General features: G+C 42.1%; 1 protein-coding gene across 1 annotated transcript; it reads right to left on the bottom strand.

Annotated features, from left to right (window-relative positions):
* Positions 1–18334: 18334 nt before the first annotated feature.
* MDH (malate dehydrogenase) lies at positions 18335–19920 on the bottom strand. Its single transcript, XM_087391439.1, has one exon. It carries the CDS (start codon positions 19858–19860, stop codon positions 18643–18645), a length of 1218 nt encoding a protein of 405 aa, XP_087247565.1. The 5' UTR covers positions 19861–19920; the 3' UTR covers positions 18335–18642.
* Positions 19921–20654: the final 734 nt, after the last annotated feature.

Genomic DNA, 20654 nt, shown 5'->3' on the forward strand with positions numbered 1-20654 from the left:
TTTAGCCCTCGATGCTCTCCAAGAAGTCAACCTCTCACCATCAATAAGCAACATGGAGGACCTAAGGGTTGAAGAAGAAATAGATAATGACAATCTACATTCTACAAATTACTTTGGTCAACAATGCAACCGCCACAAATAAAAACAATGGCGAATGACACTTTGGTAAATTGAAAATACCAAAGTACAATGGACGAGGGGATCCCATCAGGTTCCTTCAACTCTTTGATGCAGCATGTTGTGCTAGAGGTAATCAGTCAAATGAAACCAAAGCCACCTGGTTTCTGATGGCCCTAACTGATGAGGCTTCGAAAAGGTACCTCAACTTCTCGTAGAGGAAAGAGACACATGGGCACTGCTATCTGAGCAGTTCAAAAGAAGGTTCCAAACAAATATGCTGCAAGATGACCCCGCATTATTACAACTAGGCAATATAGCAATGTGCAAGAAAGAAAAGATCAAAACATACTTAGGAAAGACTAAAATATTAATAGCAAAGTGTCTTCCCTGTTCGGAAGACAAGTACCTCATAGCATGGTTTATCTTTGGACTAAAAAAATCCATTCGTAAGGACATGAAAAAAGTCAACAGTTATAAACATTTCAGCGACACTCATGACACAAAGGATGGCATGACCAATTTTGACAATGATAGTGATTGCTATAAATCAAGTCATCGACAAGAAATCATCGAATGAGGGAAGCACTTCCAACAAAGATCACACCACCAAGGACAGAGTGGAAGCCATGTCCCTAAGAGTAAAAGATGAAATGATGCAGGCCATCGAGCAAAAACTATGCATCTCTCAGCCACCATAGTACCCACAGAGAGAAAATGTTGTATGGCCAACCATACGGCCAATGAATGCCCAATCTTGAGAAACAAACTAAAGCCACCACAAGTGGCTCATCCCCCACTATTATGGCGTCCCATTTGCAATGTTGTAGAGCTTGATGTAAATACCTACTTCTATAATATGAGGGTAGCACAACCCTAGCCCCAACAATACCAATAGTTGCCAATCCCAGTGCCGGCACTAGCAACCAATGTACAAGTGCCACATCTCAACCCACTCCCTGTGAGGACACAATTGCCTCAACTAATGAGGAATCCCAATCCTCTGCAATCTCCTCAGGCTCCCAATCTTGCTCTAGTAGTTTTGGTGCAACAACTCCATCCTGAAGATCTTGAACCTCACTATGAGTATGAAACAGAATACCCTATGTACTACATGGATGGTGTTGAAGGACTCGTCTCAATGTATGCTAATCAAGTAAGGCCCACCACATATCGAACATCCATCAAGTGTTTCGATTGTGGAGAAAACCACTGCATAGCAGCATGCCCACACAAGCATAACCCCGTTACATTCCAACCTGTATGCAGGGACTTGTGTGCAAGGAATGCGGAGTTGGGCATGCTTGCATGGACTACCCACTAAGAACAAAGCCTCAACCAACCACAGAAGTAAAAGCTGATGTACCCCTGGGGATGATAAGTGTGGAAAATCATAGTGTGGCATCACTGCCAGTCTTGATCATAACAAGACAACAAAAAGAAGTAACTCCTTTCCACTCAAAAGGCAAAGAGCCCTTTGGCAAAACAAGCCATGCCAATCCCACAACTCAGTGGCACCATGCCGAGCACATCCATAAAAAGTGCCACCTAAGAAGCCAAGGAAGCATACCCCAATGCTGAAATTAAGAAGGCTCGTTACCAAGCCTTGAAGCAATGGGTACAATAGGAGCAAGAAAAGTTTGAGATAGATAGGACGGCAACAACAAAGGTCAGAGCGCCATCATCACACAGCATTGACACAGTGATTGATCCCAACAAATTACAAGGGTGATGGAGCAATAAACAAAACATCCCCAATTGGATTGCACCGCACTAGCAAGCTTAATAAGCTGCCCCGTTACAATGCTAATTGGGACCTTACTAAGAAATTTCCCTATAATGTGGGAGAGTTTTAAGGGATGGATCAAATCTTCACTATACTTCCCCCCACCATAAAGAAGAGGAAAGGATTATTTCAATAGAATTCGATACTAGGGATGACATAAAAAATGTAACCATCCTTCTAGAGCATAAAGCCCTTGGCCAATACCCTACAATAGGGGAGGGTGGAGCCGGAGTAAACATTATAGCAAGAGAGCTATATGAAGAATGGGGCCTACGTTTGATGTAGAAGGCCAAACATTATAGCAAGAGAGCTATATGAAGAATGGGGCCTACGTTTGATGTAGAAGGCCACATTCAACATCCGCCTAGCCGACCACACTAAAATGAAGACATTGGGTATCATTGACAATGTGTCAACAAAAATTGTTGGCCGGGTTCACTCTCCAATTTACTATCTTGGATCTTCTCAAGGGAGCCACAACATACCAAATATTATTGGGATGGCCATGGCTTTAGGAAGCATCAGTACTCCATGATTGGGGCACTGATAGAATCACGATCCAAAATAAAGAAACCACTATCATGATAAATTTGAGAATAGGGGAAATCAAACCCAATATTCCTAGAAATGTTGAAGACACTTCCTCCACTACAGCCACCAGTCATGCATCCCCTGTACCTACCAATGTACTAAAACCCATAGAAGGGGATACACAAATGACATCAATAATTGGATGCAGGCGTTGGCTACAATAGATAAGTGTAAAACAACACATCCAATGTTGCCACATGTGGATGCCCGAATGATAAACTAGAAGAACCAATCTGGGATGATGAATCAAAAGTGGTGCAGACATTGATTGGGATATAGAAGTAGAAGCTGGGGGATCCTAAAGCGCTTGAAGGTGCCTGTATGGCTAAAGAACCACTCCTTGGGAGTGCGACTCCTATTGAAAATCCATCACTAGTCTCACATAGCAAAAGACTTAGAAAGTTCCAACCCAATGTGAGAATGAAGAGTAAAATGGTGAATAGTAACAAAAAAGAAGAACAAAGGAACACAGTTGAATTGGACCAAATATCTTCTAGTGGAGCTAGCAGCCAAGCAAGCACCTCAAAGTGTCATGAAGGCCTAAGGGAAGCTCTCGATTACTTCAAAAACTACACCAAGGGAGAAGAAACAATAGCAATGCCTAGGCCAGTCAGGGAATCAGAGCTCACAAAAATAGATAATATTGACGATACCCTAGTTTATGAAGGACCAGTCAAGACAAGGAAATTGAATCTTGCCTTGGACAGAGAAGAAGAAAAGCCTATATACATTGGTGGCAAACAGCTCACTCTAGAAGAAGAAAAAGAATTAAAACCATAGATGATGGACTATAGAGGTTGCATGGCTTGGTCCTACAAAGAAATGAAAGGAAATTTCCCTGAAGTTGCAGTACATACCATACCAATAAGGGAAGGATTCAAACCAAAGCTATGTGGACCCTATAGGACAAATCCCAAGTATGGCATCCATGTCTATGAAGAACTAGAAAATTTACTGGATGTTGTTTTCATTTATGAGATCGAGCATACCAATTGGGTGTCACCAATTGTGATTGTTCCTAAGAAAAACAAGAAGCTCAGAATATGTGTGAATCTCAAGAACATCAATGCAGCAACAATCAGAGATCACTGTCCCCTACCATTGACTGGAAACAGTTTTAGAAAGGGTAGTGGGATCTGAACTATACAGCTTCATGGATGGGTTCTCAGTGGGTACAACCAAGTACAAATTGCACCTCAAGATCAGGCAAAGACAATGTTAGCCATAGAATGGGGCATTTTTGCATATAGAGTCATGCCATTTAGCTTATGCAATGCCCCATCTACTTTTCAAAAGGTCATGTACACTTCAAGGAATTTCTCAACAAGTTCCTACAAGTCTTCCTCGGCGACTGATTATGGAATTCTGTATACGGAATTAACTATATTTGAAACTCGAATGCAAAATATAGAAACACAATTAGGAACTATAAGTGATACATTGAAAATCCTAGTTGAAGCCATAACCAAGTTAGCCGATTCTCAATCAGTAACTACTACAAAAAATTCACTGACTCCTCATAATCAAGTTCAGAGGTCACCTCTCGACTTAGAGAAACCTCTAACATCCTTAAGGATTGAAACCACCAACTTTCAATGGGGAAGAAAAGGAGCACAATAAAGATGTGATAAATACGTTCTTGCAAAAGTGGCAAGACTTCCATCGACTCAAGAATACCTCTCCTGAAAATCAAGTCGTGGAAGCAAGTCTTTCCCTTAGAAATAAGGCCTATCAATGGTGGATGAGCCTCAGAGAAAATGATAGAATTCCTAGGTATTGGGCTGAGTTTGAACAAGCCTTAGTGACTTAGAAAGAGCGTGGGAGGCTTGGGATAATTGCACTATGGGTAAAAACACTCTAGTCCAATACATAGCAAACTATAGGGAGGGAGTCCTTAAGCTGAAGGGAATTGATGAATTCCAAAAGATAAGGGGATTCCTGAGAGGTCTCAAAGACACCTATAAGGTTGAGGTGTAAAGAAATTCTCCCAAAACCTTTGAGGAAGCAATTAAGTATGCCCAAATATACGACGATGCGAAGGGGAAATCCAAAGTTGGAACTTCATAGCAAATAGGTTTTGTTCCTAAGTTCAATAAATTTCCCAATTTGAAAAGGAAGGGGCATCGGGTACCACCTAAGAAACCTCAAATATAAAATTATCGTCTCTTGAAGAAAGAAATTTATGAAAGGGCTAGGCAGGAAAATCTTTGCTTCAAATGTTTAGGCAAAGATCATGCTGCTTGGAACTACCCTAAAAATAAACAAGCGGGAGCTAAAGCCACAAATAGACCTCCACAAAAACAAGTACATGCGGTGCAGGTATTGTACATGCAATGTAGGTATTGTCACTTAATGGTATTGAAAAGTACACTGAAGTAGAGGTCTATCATGAAGATAGCACCCACATGTGCTATCTATCATCAGCAATGTGGCAGCCCAGCTTTGGTCCTCATGACTTAATGAGGATGCATGGAAAAATAAAGGGAAAAAGAGTAAGAGTGATGGTCAATGATAGTGCAACACATAATTTCTTGAACTACTCGTTAGTTAAGTAATTAAAGTTGCATGAGAGTCCAAGAGCCCATAAATATGTGGCCTCTTTGGCAAAGGCCAGTGATAAAAAAGCTTGGGATACCATGATACATGGTGTAGAGGTGGATATTCAAGGCTGTCTCAGGATGCCTTGGATTTCCAAATCATGCATCTCGATCAAATAGATGTAGTGCTTGGTTGAGAATGGTTGTATAGTCTTGGGCATAGCTTACAACAGAGTTATCTTAATAACTCCATTATGTTTAAAAAAGAGGGTAGAGTCTTCCAAATTCAAGGAGAACATGATGTGCCCAACTCTCCCTCTTATTTGTTGGATAGAATTGGAACGACTGCTACACCAAGAAGAATGTGAGGTATACCTCTATGAACTTACTTTTATTGGTGATTTTATGTCTTCTACATCGGAAAGAAGTAATATTGTTTTTGATAATGTTAAAAAGGATAAATCTTCTTTCAATAATTTAATGTTTGAATCTAAAGATGTTTTTTCGTTTGATTTTCTTGATGGTTTAACCCCTAAGAGAGAAGCAGATTTGATTCTTGAATCTACTCTTGTTTGTAAACCCCCATATAGGCTTAGTCAAATGGAGGAACATGAGGTCAAAAGACAATTAACGGATTATCTTAGGAAGGGCCAAATTCAACCAAGTAGCTCACCTTAATCTGCACCAGTTTTACTGGTAAAGAAAAAGGATGGTACTATGCGTTTATGCATAGATTACGGAGCACTAAATAAAGTCACCATAAAAAATAAGTATCCTATGCCTTGCATTGATGAGCTCTTTGATCAATCTCAAGGGGCAAAATATTTTATTAAAAATCTTTAAGGTTAGGATATCACGAAGTATGAATTAGCGAAGAGGGTGTCCCTAAGACATCATTTCATACTAGATATAGGCGTTATTAGTTTAGAGCAATGCCATTTGTATTAACAAATGCTCCAGCAACTTTCATGACACTTATGAGCAGTGTCTTAAGGCCATATTTAGGGAAATTTGATGTAGTATTTTTAGACGATATCCTTATTTATAGTAAAACCAGAAAACCAGAAAAAAGAACATTTGCGAAAATTGTTCCAGTTGCTTAGAGATAATTCACTCTTTGCTAAAGAATCCAAAAGTGAATTCTTTGCAGAAGAAGTGAAATACTTGCAACATATAATATCCCAAGAAGGGGTTTGTATGGACCCTGAAAGAGTAAGGGCCATATTGGAATGGCCACATCCTACAAACCTAGATAAATTACAATTTGTTTGGATTCTATATGAGATTCATCCGGTATTATGCTAAGATTGTTGTTCCAATGATGGACCAACTTAAGGGGAAGGGAAGCATCTTCATATGGGATGAACCTTCAAAGAGAAGTTTTGAAAAATTAAAAGTGGCTATAGCAGTGGCTTCTGTCTTAAAGGTAGTGGATCCCAATGAACCATTCATGGTTGAGATAGATTGAGATAGATGCCAGTGATTTTACTGTTGGGGCGATACTTTTGCAAAAAGGTTAACCAGTTGCTTTTGAAAGCAAAAATTTAGATCGTGCCCAAGGGAATTCCTCGGCATATGAGAAGGAACTATATGCTATAGTCTATGCTTTAAAGAAGTGGAGGCACTATTTATATGGTGCCAAATTGGAGATCATCTTTGATCATGAGAGCATTAAGTGGATTTGCAATCACCCACAGCTTAAAGGTAGAAAAGCTAGATGGGCTGAATTAATGCAAGAGTTCGATATACAATTGACATATCGGAAGGGAAAGTTCAATGTGGTAGCAGACTCTCTTCGCGGAATGCCAATTGTTAATAAATTGAGTTTTACTCAATTTCAGAATGATTTCCTAGAGTCCTTAAAGAGGAAATATGAGTTTAATCCTCACTTCTCTGAAATATGGAAAGAAATTAGAAATAGGGATCTAATTAATCGAGAGGCTTTCACTAAGGAGTCACATGGAAAAGGAGGCACACCACAGGTTGGTGATAAAGGACTCAAGCGGAAAAAATATACTATTGAAGATGGCTACCTCCTCTACAAGGGTAGAGTATGTGTCCCGGATAATAATGACATCAGGTACCAAATTGTTTTTGAATGTCATGATAGTCCGAGTGCTGGACACTTAGGAATTCAGAAGACATATGAACTTCGAGAAAGACAATTCTTTTGGCCTGGAATAGGTAAGCACGTCCAAGACTATGTATTAAAGTGCCAAAAGTGCCAGGTCAATAAGCCTGAACACCTTAAGGTAGGAGGTCTCCTACACCCATTGGAGATTTCATCTAGCAAATGGGAAAGCATCTCCATGGATTTTATTGTGGGTTTACCTAGGACACAGAGGGTGCACAACTCTGTGTGGATAATTGTTGATCAGTTGACCAAGATGGCTCATTTTATTCATGTCAATGAAGATGTTAAAACTTCAGAATTAGCTAGGCTATTTGTGGAGAATATCTATAGATTGTATGGGCTACCAAAAACCGGTATTGTTAGTGACCAGGATAGAAAATTTAACAGCCATTTTGGGAGGGATGTGTTTATGAGGTTAGAAACTTCATTGAATATGAGTACCGCGGATCATCCACAGACTGATGGTCAAACTGAAAGAGTCAATCAAATCATTGAAGATATGCTTCGAGCATATGTAAGTAAACGGCAAACTAATTGTGAAGAGAAAGGGACAGAAGGAAGGAGTCTCACTTGCAGCTTTCTCGCATACACAATGGGAGAATATGCACAAAGGTGGAGGCTAAAAACAGTTTTCCTCTTTTTAGTTGTGAAATCCAAAAGAACTCTAAGTACAAAAGAATAGGTGAATCCTATATGTGGGTCTCAAACCAAACTCAGCTAACTAAGGTGGCATACTAACTAAGCCACTAACTAGAGTACATAAAGATAGCTGTCATCCAGCTATTATTCATGGGCAGTGTACCAACCGCATCTGCAACTAACAAGTCGGTGACATAAATGCACAACAATCACCTTAGCATATCACAAGTGGAGTTCCATATTTGGCGGGTCTTTTTCGTTGTGCATGGCACGAGATACCTCTCCAATATGCCTGTTTTTCCTTTCTGCAAGTCCATTTTGCTGTGGGGTATGACTACGTGAATATTGCTACTTTATGCCATGCTCCTACAGGAAACTTGCAAACTCATTTGAGAGGTACTCTCCCCGTCCATCTAACCTTAGGCATTTTATTTGTAGGCCTGTTTCTTTTTCAACCATAGCTTTAAAATCTTTGAAATGCCCAAACACTTCACTTTTCTTTTTCTTAAAATACACCCAAACTTTTCTACTGTAGTCATCAATAAAAGTGACAAAATAATGACAACCTCCAATAGATGCAGCTTTAGTAGTCCACGCATCAGAGTGGATTAATTCCAATGGCCTCTTACTCTCTTGAACATGTCTAGGAAATGGTTTTCTTGCCTGTTTTCCAAATTGACAGGCTTCATATACCTTATGCATTTCTGCAACCCTGAACTTAGGCAATCCTGCAATAATATTTTAGGCCTGCATTAATTTAAGTCACTGTACATTAACATGACCAATGTGTTTATCATATCCTCAACAAAGTATCCATGAGGATTAAATCTGACCTGCAAGCCCTGCTCAACCATTTGACCAATAGAAACCAGGTTCTTGGTGATATTCAGGACATAAAATACATCATACATGTATTTCTTTTTTCCATCCTACATAGACAAAGAAATTTTTCCAATCCGCACAATAGGATGTGCAGTATCATCACCAGTCTCCACAAATCCTGGTCTTTCCATTTTCCTTGCATCCTGCATCCATCCTGCATCCATTCTGCATGACCCGTCATGTGGTTTAACGCACCTGAGTCAACATGCCACACATCATTGCTTTCTTCTGCACTTGTCACAGAATTGGTCATGTGCTACACCATAAACAAATGCTCATTTCTGTCATCACCCTGTATACTAGAGGATGCATAATTGCCTTGCTGCAATTTTCCAATCATGATGGCTTTGCCCCGTCCCGTAACATATACTGCCCTTTCGCCACACTGCGAAGGGCGTCCCAAACTGAGACAGTGCACTCTTGCACTTTCCAGCTGTGCTACCTGTAGAGATTTGCTCTCAAACTCAAAAAAAAAAGGAAAGCAACACTGATCCTCTTACTAGGACACTGCGAACTTGGTTTGCTTTCTTCAGCTCCTTGCCACAAAAACTGAGCTTTGATACCATGTGAAGAGAGTGGGAGAGAAGGAAGGAGTCTCACTTGCAGCTTTCTCACATACACAATGGGAGAATATGCACAAAGGTGGAGGCTGAATACAGTTTTCCTCTTCTTAGTTGTGAAAGCCAAAAGAACTCGAATGGAATTGCTTCACAATAGGGGTTCAACCCTACACTGTTCCTCTTTGCAAATCCTCTACCTGTCTTCAAGGCATCTAATCCAAGTGCATCACTAGAATTCCATCTGGCAAGGCATGCTCAAGCATCCACTTTTGATCTGACCCAACTAAGAAGCATTCAGGCATCCAAACCACCAACAAACTAAGCTCAAGGCACCCTTAAGGCTATCACATACATCCACACTATCCTTAGGCCTACCACTGGAACACCCTTGCCTCTGGGTGCTAGCTAGAACCTATAAGAGTCTTGAAAGGACTGCAAACAACATGCAAGCACTGCAAAAAGCTACAAAACAAGAAAGAACAAGGAAAAACAGAACATGGAACCAACTCCCGCTGTCTGTGGCAGAGGGGCAAGCTCCTTCCTTGCACCTATCTTCTGTCCAGGCTCCTCGCAGGGTGCTAGAGGCTTCCAGTTATCAGGAGATCAGAAAATTAAGGAAGAGAGTGGAGAGAATGCAAGAAAGAGTTGTAGAGGTCAATAGGTAATGAGATCTAGTGCAAATCCTCGACCCTAGGATTTGATGCCTTAATCTTCATGCTCCCACAGTCCGTACAGTACCTCGGGAGGGTTGCATCATGTCGTGTACGGTCCATACAATACGTACGATTGTACAAACTACAATAAATGCCTACCTTCTTATCTTGGGATCCATGCCAACTTTCGTATATCGTCTCGAGATGCATGCCTACAGCAAAGCTACCTCAAAAAACATGCCAAAGGGAGGGGAGCAGAAGCACAACCATAGTAGGAGCAGCAAAATGCAATGGAAACCACACAAGGAGCTTCTGCTAGACGTCCAAAACCTCTGGGAGAGTGAGGGGAGAGAGATGGAAGGTGGGGGAAGGGCATGCATAACATGCATGACAAATGGCACCTCCTTCTTTGCCATTTTCCCCTTCATTAAATCCTAACCCCCATACCAAGGACATTGTTGGCTGTCCTTGGGCCCAACCTTTAGACCCCTCTTTAAAGCCTTTGCCTTGCCCCTAGGACCTAGTGGTGCACCTAGACTTTGCCCCTAGGAACTTCTAGGAAGCGTGCACTTCCTCTAGCCAATCCCTCGTGGCCAAACCATTACTACACGTAACCATGTTTAACCTTGGGTTAAGCATGGGTTGAGTTACAAAGATACTTTACATCACTTTTAACATCCCCTTGACAGTTTCCAATGTGCAGCATGTGGACACTTGGCTCCAATTGATTGTTGAGATGCTATGATCCAAGTACGGAGTCTAACTCGAGCCAAAGTAGCATCACTGCCTCCAAGTACTTGGCTTTTGGAATCACCAATTTGAGCCAGAAGGCATAAATCAAAGAGTCCAATTCAGGCACGAGGACCCAAAACAAAGAGCCCATAGAAGAGTTAGAATAATAAGTCTAGGTGAAGCAAGAGGGGAATCCTTCAGAAGGACCAAAGCAAGGAGTCCGTCATTAGGGAGAAATGGGGTTTCAGAAGGGCCTCCAACTAATGTTTCCTAATTTCAAGGAATTAGAGAGGGATTTGAGGTGTACCCATGAGAAAGCTCAATGGTGCGGGGCAATGCCATGTTGAGGTGGCATGTGCATTTATTATGCCTAGGTCCATAGGTGGTTTCAATTGGAAAGGGAGAATAATACCATGGAATTTTGAAAGAAGACCGCCTAGATTGGGAAGGGAGAATCGTGTGATGCCATGTGTCCAAAAATTCAAAAGGGGGGAAGGTGTGTGCATTTAATGTATGTGCAAGTGGGGTTTACAAGTTGCGATTGTAATTGGCAATTGCAAGTGGTGACCATTCTTGGGTGATAAAGTGGGGGGGGGGAGAGAGAGAGAGAGAAGAGTGCACATGATATAGCTACCTATACACTACATTGTATTGAACATAATCATGAATATATACATGAGAATCCCATAAGGTTAGGGTTAGGGTTAGGATTTGCTCCTAATGTTGCATATGTGAGCACAATGACTACGTAGCCAAAGCCTATACAATGACTACAACTTACTGGATCCTACACATAACGTGCATTCACCCCTCTTAAGTTGTGGGTAATCCTTTTCCTTTGGAATAAAACCCAGAAAATAGATTGAAGGCACAAGCAAGGAAGACCAAAAAATAAGTCGTCCACCTGGGTCAAAGATTGGTCGATCAAAAGATGGTTGCATGAATGACTGCATGTATGATTGTGTGCTGAACATGTCATAAGTGGGCGTGGATTGTGCAGTTTCTTTGTAGAAGAGGCATCCAGATATGAAGCTACTCGATGTAGCTGTGAAGATGTGATCCGGTAGGTTATGACATACAAGAGTGTTGCCAACCCAAAAGAACTAACAACAATGTCGAAGGTATGATGCTGTAGAGTCATCTCTATCATATGATGCAGACTTGTAGAAGACTACATATTCATTGTAGACAGAGTGATCCAAGGGCTGCATAAAAGTGGGGGCCAAAGATGCGAGCATGATACTTTAATTTGCTGAAGAAAAGGCCCAAAAATTCGACAAGACATGGTGGCATGCCAAACCTGTATGGTCAACTGACATTAGCTGAAGGTGATGTGATATGTGCATCGCTAAATATCCATCGGCATGGGATGTAGCATCTATCAAAGACTCAAGGCAGAGCTGACGATATAAAGGCCTAGAAGCCTAAAATATCACTAAAAATTCATAAGATGTCCCTGAGGCATATGAGGTGCCGAACCCTAATTTTGGGAGGACTAATCTAAAGTCCTAGATCCAACCACTAATCTGCATCAAATAAGGACTGTATACGATATCCATAGGTGCATGCTAAAATAATGAGGTTCCCTATGTTGCGATGTGGTTGATGCCCATTGCATTGGGCAGGATTGCTCTGATGCATAAATGTCCTCATGTTGAGGAATGATCCGGTGACCTGAGATGGTGGTGATAACTGGTTTCAAGTATGATGATCTGAGATGGTAATAAACTACTTCCAAGTATGATGCAATTCGGCATGACTGAGCTGATGGTAGAATGTCCTAAATGTTGATCTATTGATCTATGCTACTGATGAAAACTGTATCCAAGGATGTAATATGCTCTGTATAAGGTGAAAGCATAAATGATGTATGATGGAATGAAGTCACCTAAGGAGCTGAATTCACTGGGGCATGTTTCTCTGCATGCTACTAGAGATGCGAGTGCTTCATACTTAGAACTTACCTGTTGAAAAACAACATAATCATAGGTTAACTCCTACTATGTATCTATGTCTAATGTGACAGTATATGGAGTCAAATCCATGCATGAATGTGATGGCTTACATCACTAGAATTAGACTGTGCTGATGTAGATGGGATTGCCTCATACTAAGGGATTATTGTCAAATGTGCCTCATGTTGAGGGCTTACCGAGAAATGTGCATGATCAAAAAGTGTGGATTGATCCACGGTAACATGTGGGACATCTGTGTCTCTTCTCCCAAGACCAATGATCGAGTCAGCATCATATATCCATACATACCCTTTGGTAATAAAAGTTCTAACATGCTCTCTTTCCATTCATAGATCTTATCTGGAGTCATGACTGGTGTATCATCAACTATGTGATGTGAACAAGTCCATGATGGAGGGAGGTCTGGTACTATGTGCTCAAGGCTTACCCGTGTACCGGTGAGAGTGTCTACCCATGAGAACATTGTGCAAAAGCTACCACCACTGGGGTCTTATGCTTACTGAACTATAAAACCAAGCCATGTGATGGAAGAAGAACTTGTGTGCCAAAGATCAATTCTGTAGTAAAGTGATGACAATTGTGTTTCAGGAGTAGCCAAGAGGTTGTACAAGGCTGATGTATGTGTGTAGGAACCAATGCCAAAAAATAGTCAACATTGAACAATGTGTGACTTTACTTGGGTAGCATGTGTGTGCAAGATGTGTGCATGTGTATACAGATTATAGATCCGAAGTGATTGATGCCGCTGGGAACTAATTGGGTAGTATGGAAATGGCTTAGTTGGCTTGGTGGAGTTCAATATCCTTTAAGGTAATTCCAGTCTAAATCTAGACTACACGTCGAAGCACAAAATGCAACACTCAGTGGCCGCAATGGATCAAGAGGTGGTGGTTCCACTGAAGAGGATTGAATACTACTAACCTATGCATAAGTTCAATGTAGATGTAAGGTGCTCAACGTGTAGAGCATGATATGCCGATCATGTTTTTGTTTTTGGATCACCTCAAAATTCCTTTTCGATCAAAAGTTATGAGCATTTGAAGTTTGCACCACACTTTGTCCATTCCGAGAAATGACCCAAATTGATGATGTGGCGATGGGTGGTCATATGATGTTACAAAAATGTGCCTGTGTGGCACTATGTGCTTAGGTGGCACTGATGATGTACAAATGATGTGGCATTGCCATGTGGGCAACTAATGTGGCAGACTAAGGTGGCAACTAAGGTGGACTTGCTGATGGGGCCATTGTTGAGGTGTCATTGTTGACATGGCAATGACACGTGGTTGATGATGTGGCACTAGTGATCAAATGTCATAGATGATGTGTCATGTTGACGTGGTCTGTGATGTGACAAATAGGTTGTTGATGTGGCACATGTACATAAGGGATGATGTGGCAAGTGAGATAACATGGCCAAGTCTGGTCAATGATCAAACTGAAGATAATATGACCTTAACCCTCCTCGTCTGAAGTTATCATCCACGTGGCAAAGAGAGGAGCTTCTACATGGTGAGGCGATGACAACAGAGGACAGAGCATCAAAGATGATGCTATTAGTCAATCCCGCGTCACTGGCGTGGGCAAGAATACATAGTGCTGCAACTTCTTCATTGTTGCTGGGATGGAGCGCTAGTCCACAGTGATGGACATCTCGCAAGCCTAGAGGATGGCCACCGAGCGCAAATCAGCCCATGCTTGAGGAGATCTTCCAAATAGCCTTTGGTTTCCCTATTCCTCACTTTTGCTTCCCTCTCAATTGCAAATTTGCAGCTCTCTCTCTCTCTCATTCTTGCACCAAATTAGTTGAAGTCTACACTCAAAAAGTCCTCAAAGGAATTCGGTTACCGGATAAGCCCAGTTCAAATGAGAAATGGTGTGATAAGTGTTCTTGGAAAGGACAAGTGTCACACCAAGTAGTGCAACATTTGCAACAAGTTTGGTCATTATAATTTTGAATGTTGGTATAATAAGAATTGCACAGTAGGTTTGCCCAAAAAAAAAAAAGAGAGTTGCACAATAGGTTTGCACCAAGTGTCACAAGAAGCCAATCCTAAAGACAAACATCCATCGAGACCCGAGCAAGGGAAAGGAAAAGAGGAATGAAAAAGGCAAGAACCATCACAAATTCACAATTATTTCGATGGTAACGATAATACAAAAAATTGTGGCCCGAGCACCTCAAGATGCTCAAAAGTAATGTTAAGTAAAAGGACAATCTCGAGTGCCGAGCCATTTTGAAAAAAGTGTATAACTTGGTATGATTTAATGCATTTACTAGATTGTAGGGTCCTATTGCTAGTTCTACGAAGGAACCACCAAACAAAGACATTGATTGGAAGGCGCAAATGTAGGCTGTATCTTAAATTTCCAAATAACTTAAGGGGAAAGCATTGACAATTGACTTGCCAACTGAGCAGGTTCCTATGTAACAACATATCTAGGAGAAGCTTTCGACAAAAGTGTCTCAATCTGAGCCAAGATACAATTGACCACCTGAATCCAAAGATGATCAAAGCAAGGGAGACCTTCTGTGACATAAAAGTCAATCTCACAATCATAGAATTTGATTATACTCCAAAGAATCCTTCTTACAACAACTCCAAGAGAAGTAATCAAGGAATAGTACTCTATGACCATACTCGTCATCGACACCCCAATGGCGGATGAATGAAGTCCCATCATTGTTGTCGAGATTAGGTAGTAAAAATGTATCTAATGTGATCATGAATAATGGTTTCCAAGTCCATACTATATCAAACACTATTGTGAAGCGTCTAAAGTTTAAAAATACTAAGCTTTCACCATTCCAAGTATACATGGCCAACCAAAACTGACCGAACCAAGAGGTATGCTTTGAAATGTTGTGCTATTGGTATGATTAGGACAATTCTAACCGAAGGAGAGGCAAAGTGTTTAACAAATGCCTTTGTACCCTTATATAGCTTTTAAAAATCATTAAAATAATAGTTTTTAAAAATTTTTATAACTTCAATTCTACATTCAAATATACCCAACATCAAAAATTCAAAAGATGTGATGGCACTCCAATATAGAACTAAGCAAAGAGTTTCTTCTTTACTATTCTTGTATTATGGTCTTGTATTATGGTCCTTTCAGAGAAGTAACAAGATCAAATTACTAAATCAAAAGATAAAAGCACAAAGGTGAATGCTTTTTATATGGCAAGCACTCCTCTTTGCACGACAAGCATCTATTCAAGACAACATGCTCAAGTGTTTGTCTTTTGAGTAATGTTAAGATGCAAAAAACCACTACAACTTCCACTAGCCATACAACTAAGTTCACTAACCTCATGAGGATAGATTCCTCCATCAAAAGAATTTTGATTCTTGTGCATAAAATCCTTGAATTTTGGAGCATCTTCACTGAACCTTCCAACTTGACTAAATTTAAGAAGGATGGTTGAATAAGTCTAAAAGAGATGCAACATTTGAATAAGTCTGAAAGAGATCAAATGTTGCATAAATGCAAATTCCTAAGCAAATAATAATAAGAAAGCAAGACAATTAGTGCACATGGGAATACCAAATGTGTTGTTGGGATGAAGAGCCCACTACAAAGTTTAACCAGAAAAATGACATTTGTAGCATCTACAATTGTTGTGTACCTTTTCTTTTTTACGTCGAATTCTTGACTTTTATTTCAGCCGACAAAAAACAATATGCAAGGCCGATTTTTCAACTCTTAAAACTTTGCATCTATCTTTTCAAGTTAGTAAAACTGCTGTAACTAACTTCATATCTTCCAAATGAATCTTCGTATATAGAGTGGCACATTCAAAGGTTTCCAACAAGATTGGAGTGGATTTCACCACAACCGGGGCTTCTTCTCAGATATAACTTTCAAAAGAGATTGGAAATAAACCTTTTGCAAGCACAAAGTGAAAACTATCGTTTGCTGCATTATGTCCTATTAATAATACCTTGAAAATTCCAGCAACACTGGAATTTACTTCTCAAGGGTGTCTTGTCCCCTAGATGGACAAAGCTTCCACCATCAGAGGCGCATACCAAGGTACGTTGTCTGAGTCTTACAGTAGCTAGATTTAAAAGTATCAATTTCCAAAGGCTTCTCCCTCACTCGCTTGCCATTGTGCTCACAAGTTTTATGCATTTCACTAACATTGTTGGACCTTGTCCATCTGCCTCCAACTGTGCTCCAAGAGCAGTTATCTTTGCTTCTACTAAACTGAATAGTTCCCCAGTCAACTTAGGGGGGTTTCAGATGCATCCGAACAGCGCTGTCCATGAAGTGGATGGCCTGAAACCCCGGATGAAATTTCGCTGGGCTGACATTCCTGCACTTTAGTGACAACGTATGCGTGAGCGGGACACCCCTGCACTAGACATTTGTCCGGACAGGTCTGAAACCACCCTTAAATACAAGAAGCTGTACATAATCAGATGCACGTTCACCTACACAATTTTAGCTACTAACAATGTACAGACAGCTCTTTCCACAGGCCACTTCGAAGCAGAAAGGCCTGGAATAATTGCCTTGGAAATAATCTGAAGCACAGAGGTCTGTTGGAAAGGTCAATGCCCATCTATAAGCCCCCAAATGAGTAGCGCATGGGGGAGGGAGACCTAGGGCAGCATAGGCTATGAGCTCACGGATGGCATCAGCAGCAGTACGGATCAGTACAGGCCTGAGGCGCACATACGTGGGCAGATCAGGGTGCCAGAAGAGGGTGCAGCAGAGGCAGGACAGACCAGCACATCGGTCAGCCAAGAGAGGCTGGTTGGGCTGCTTGAACCAGCCAACCAGACCTTATTTAGGGCAGCAAGTTTTGAGCCCCAGAGGGGGCAGTTTTATGGAGCTGTGGAGTGGCATTAGGGCCAGACTGAGTCTGGCCAAAATAGGCAGACCAGTCGGTATTTTTGGGGGCCCTTGAGGCCTATAGAAAGGGCCCCCTTGGGGGGCATAAATCCAGCAGCCAGCAGTCGGCAGGAGCAGCAGAAGACACACCCTCCGGCCTACATCCAGGAGGCAGAGTCCCAGTGATGCTAATATTTAGTTAATATCTAAAAATACAAGCAGCTGTGAAGACAAAGGCTCCCAAATTTTAGAAGAAGATATGGTGAATCCAAGCTGCAAACAGCCTAACATAGCTTTCATACCCTCAACTACACTCCATTTTTTGTCTCCTCAGATGTTGGCAGCTAAAAAAGGCTTCTTGCCTCCCTGCAGATCGGAGCTGGCTGATCGTGACCCAAAATGCCGATTCTACTCTCTTACACTTGTAATAGAATAGCTCCCATCATCTTGGCACCATTCTGTTATGAAGTAGCAAGGAAGCACAGACAAAAATGCAGGTAAAGCTTGAATCTCAAATAAATGCATGGAGATTGTTTAGGGCAAACGGCTGCATTCCTAAATGAAGTATGTCATCTTGTATCTTCTTCTCCAGATTTATCACCCTCAGAAAGGCTCAGATAACATATCGGTGACATCATCCAAATTCTTAACCCTTCTCTAAAAAAGGGAACTTCTTGAGACTTCAGAATAGTCAAATAGGGGAAAAAACCTTACAGCAGTTTATTTCGACGGACTGTCACCTAATAAGCAGCTATCCCCGATAGAATAACCTTCAACGTTGCAGAAAAGCAAATATTATGTGGAACTTTCAAAATGATAGGAAAGTTCAGGATCAACCTATCCACGCAGTGATGGGTGATGCACAGGGGGTATTTAATGCAAAACTCAGAGCTACTAAGAGTTGGAGTTCGTTTAAATGCTGGCAAAACCCAGCTTGATAACCATACATTATGGGACTTTCTTAGGTAATTTCTATGAAATCAGGGTCAGCTGATGAGCTTCCACGACTCTCCTGGACTTTATTGTCCCACTAAAAAATCCACAATACTTGTACGCCTACCAAACGCTTCAAAATACCCTATTTGAAGAACCTTATTATCACGACCCCTCAAAGTGCACTAGCAGGAAGGCTGTGTTGACAAAGATCTGACCCTATCCTACAAAACTGGTTTTCGTGCTCCAACAGAGGCCTTTCATGCATTTGCCGGAGCAGCTTGCTTGTTGGCGAATGCAACACCTTTCTCAATGCTTGCCTTCAGCTCCGGTTTCAACTTTTCCAGTCCTTGTTGTTCATATTCGGTAAGTCCTTCCAGATCCGAGGGCAGAAAAGCTTCAAGTCCCTTCTTTCCCAGTTTCACTCGGGAAGCAAAGAAAGGCAACTCCGTGAGCTCCGACTGGACATATGAGCATTCGAACACATCAGCATCACCGTCCAGGGCTCGGAGAGACGACTCGACGAACCTAGCAGCGGCATAAGCCATGGACAGAGTAGCAGATCCAGCACCTGCCTTGGCCTCGACGACTTCAGTTCCTCCATTCTGTATCCGATCCGTGAGCTGTTCAATTTCTTCTTGGGAAAATTCGCAGCTGGGCTTAGTCTTAGAGAGAAGGGGAAGAATAGTGATCCCTGCATGTCCTCCCACAACGGGGACGTCTACTTCGATGAGCCTCAGATTCTTCTTCTGGGCAACAAAGGTGTTAGCTCTGACAACATCGAGAGTAGAGACTCCAAAGAGCTTAGTGGGATCATAGACTCCCTTCTTCTTGAGAATTTCTGCAGCGAGAGGTACCATGGAGTTGACAGGGTTGCTGATGATATGAATCCAGGCATTTGGGGCATTGTCAGCCACGGCTTCCACTAGAGATTTCACAATCCCAGCATTGATGTTGAACAGATCGTCTCGGGACATACCAGGCTTTCTCGGAACGCCGGCAGGGATGACAACAACGTCCACGCCCTTGAGGGCATCGCCGAGCTCGGGAGCGCCGGTGAAGCCGGAGACCTGGGCAGGGGTGTTGCAGTGACTGAGGTCAGCAACGACGCCCTTGACGTTGGCGATATCGTAGAGGTTAAGGTGGGACACGAGGGGGGACATTTTGATGAGGAGGGAGAGGGGCTGGCCGATGCCACCGGCGGCGCCGAGGACGGCGACTTTGAAGACGGAAGCGCGGGCGAGGCCAGGAGAGGGATTGATGGAGGAGCAAGGAGGGGGGAGGAGGGGGGAGAGGAGGGAGGCATGGCCGAAGAAGGAACGCGGATGGGAGGAGGTGGCGATGGAGAGGGAAGATTTGAGGCCAGAGAAGGAGGGGAGGGGGAAGGAAGCTTGGGGAGGGGGGGAGGAGGAGGGTTTAGGGAAGGGGGAAGGGGAGAGAAGGGAAGGTCTGGCTATGGCGATGGTCTGAGCTGCCATGGCTTTCGAGGTCTGGCTGTGGCGGAAACTGGCTATGGCGAACTCAAAGCTTCAGAAATTCAGAGGCTCCAAAAATAACATTGGCTTTCTTCAAAATTGCATTTCCTTTAACCAGTTCCCCTACCGTAGGGATGATGACGTGTCCCTATCCCCTCCGTCCATTCCATCAACGGCCCACCTCTCCCCCCCCTTTCCCGAGTCCTCCGTCCTCGCTTTGTTCTTTCTTTCCGACACAGCTCCCGCCACGTGGCAGCATCCCGTACGTCCATTCCCCTCCAACACATTTCTTCTTCTCTTGGGGTTTGTGGGTTTTTTTCTCTAAAATCTTGGAGACCTCTTGCTAAGAGGCCCTTCCCACGTTAATGAGTTTATCACTTGCTATTTCTGCTGCGGGGGCCCAATGATTGAATTGATCCATGAACATCGGTTGCTGCTCTCATCACTAACATCGAGGAAAGTGGCGAAGTTAGCCGTGGAAATAGGTTGTGAGAGACTTTCGGGGGATGGGAGCCAATCTCGGGCAGGGAAATTGAGAAGTTTGCTGCAACTATCCAAAAACTCAACACATTAATCGCCGTGTAAATGAATCGCCGTAGTTTCCACAAGCATATTGCTACTCTTCAGCCTTTTTCATCGAACAATGTGCTCTAAACTATAACTCAATTGCCCAAAATTTTGCAGATCTCACAAAATTGGAAAAATACTTTAATAAATATAACGAAATTGCCCAAAATTTTGTAGATTTTACAAAATCGAAAAATAAAAATTTACAATTGAAAAATGAAAATGTTGCA

This window comes from Dipteris shenzhenensis, chromosome 20 (genome assembly GCF_047967505.1).
Source record: "Dipteris shenzhenensis isolate YYH24624 ecotype China chromosome 20, Dip_SZ_1.0, whole genome shotgun sequence".
Taxonomy (NCBI): domain Eukaryota; kingdom Viridiplantae; phylum Streptophyta; class Polypodiopsida; order Gleicheniales; family Dipteridaceae; genus Dipteris; species Dipteris shenzhenensis.

Coding starts and splice junctions, on each gene's coding strand:
- MDH (XM_087391439.1), bottom strand. CDS start 19,860: ATGGCAGCTCAGACCATCGCCATAGCCAGACCTTCCCTTCTCTCCCCT.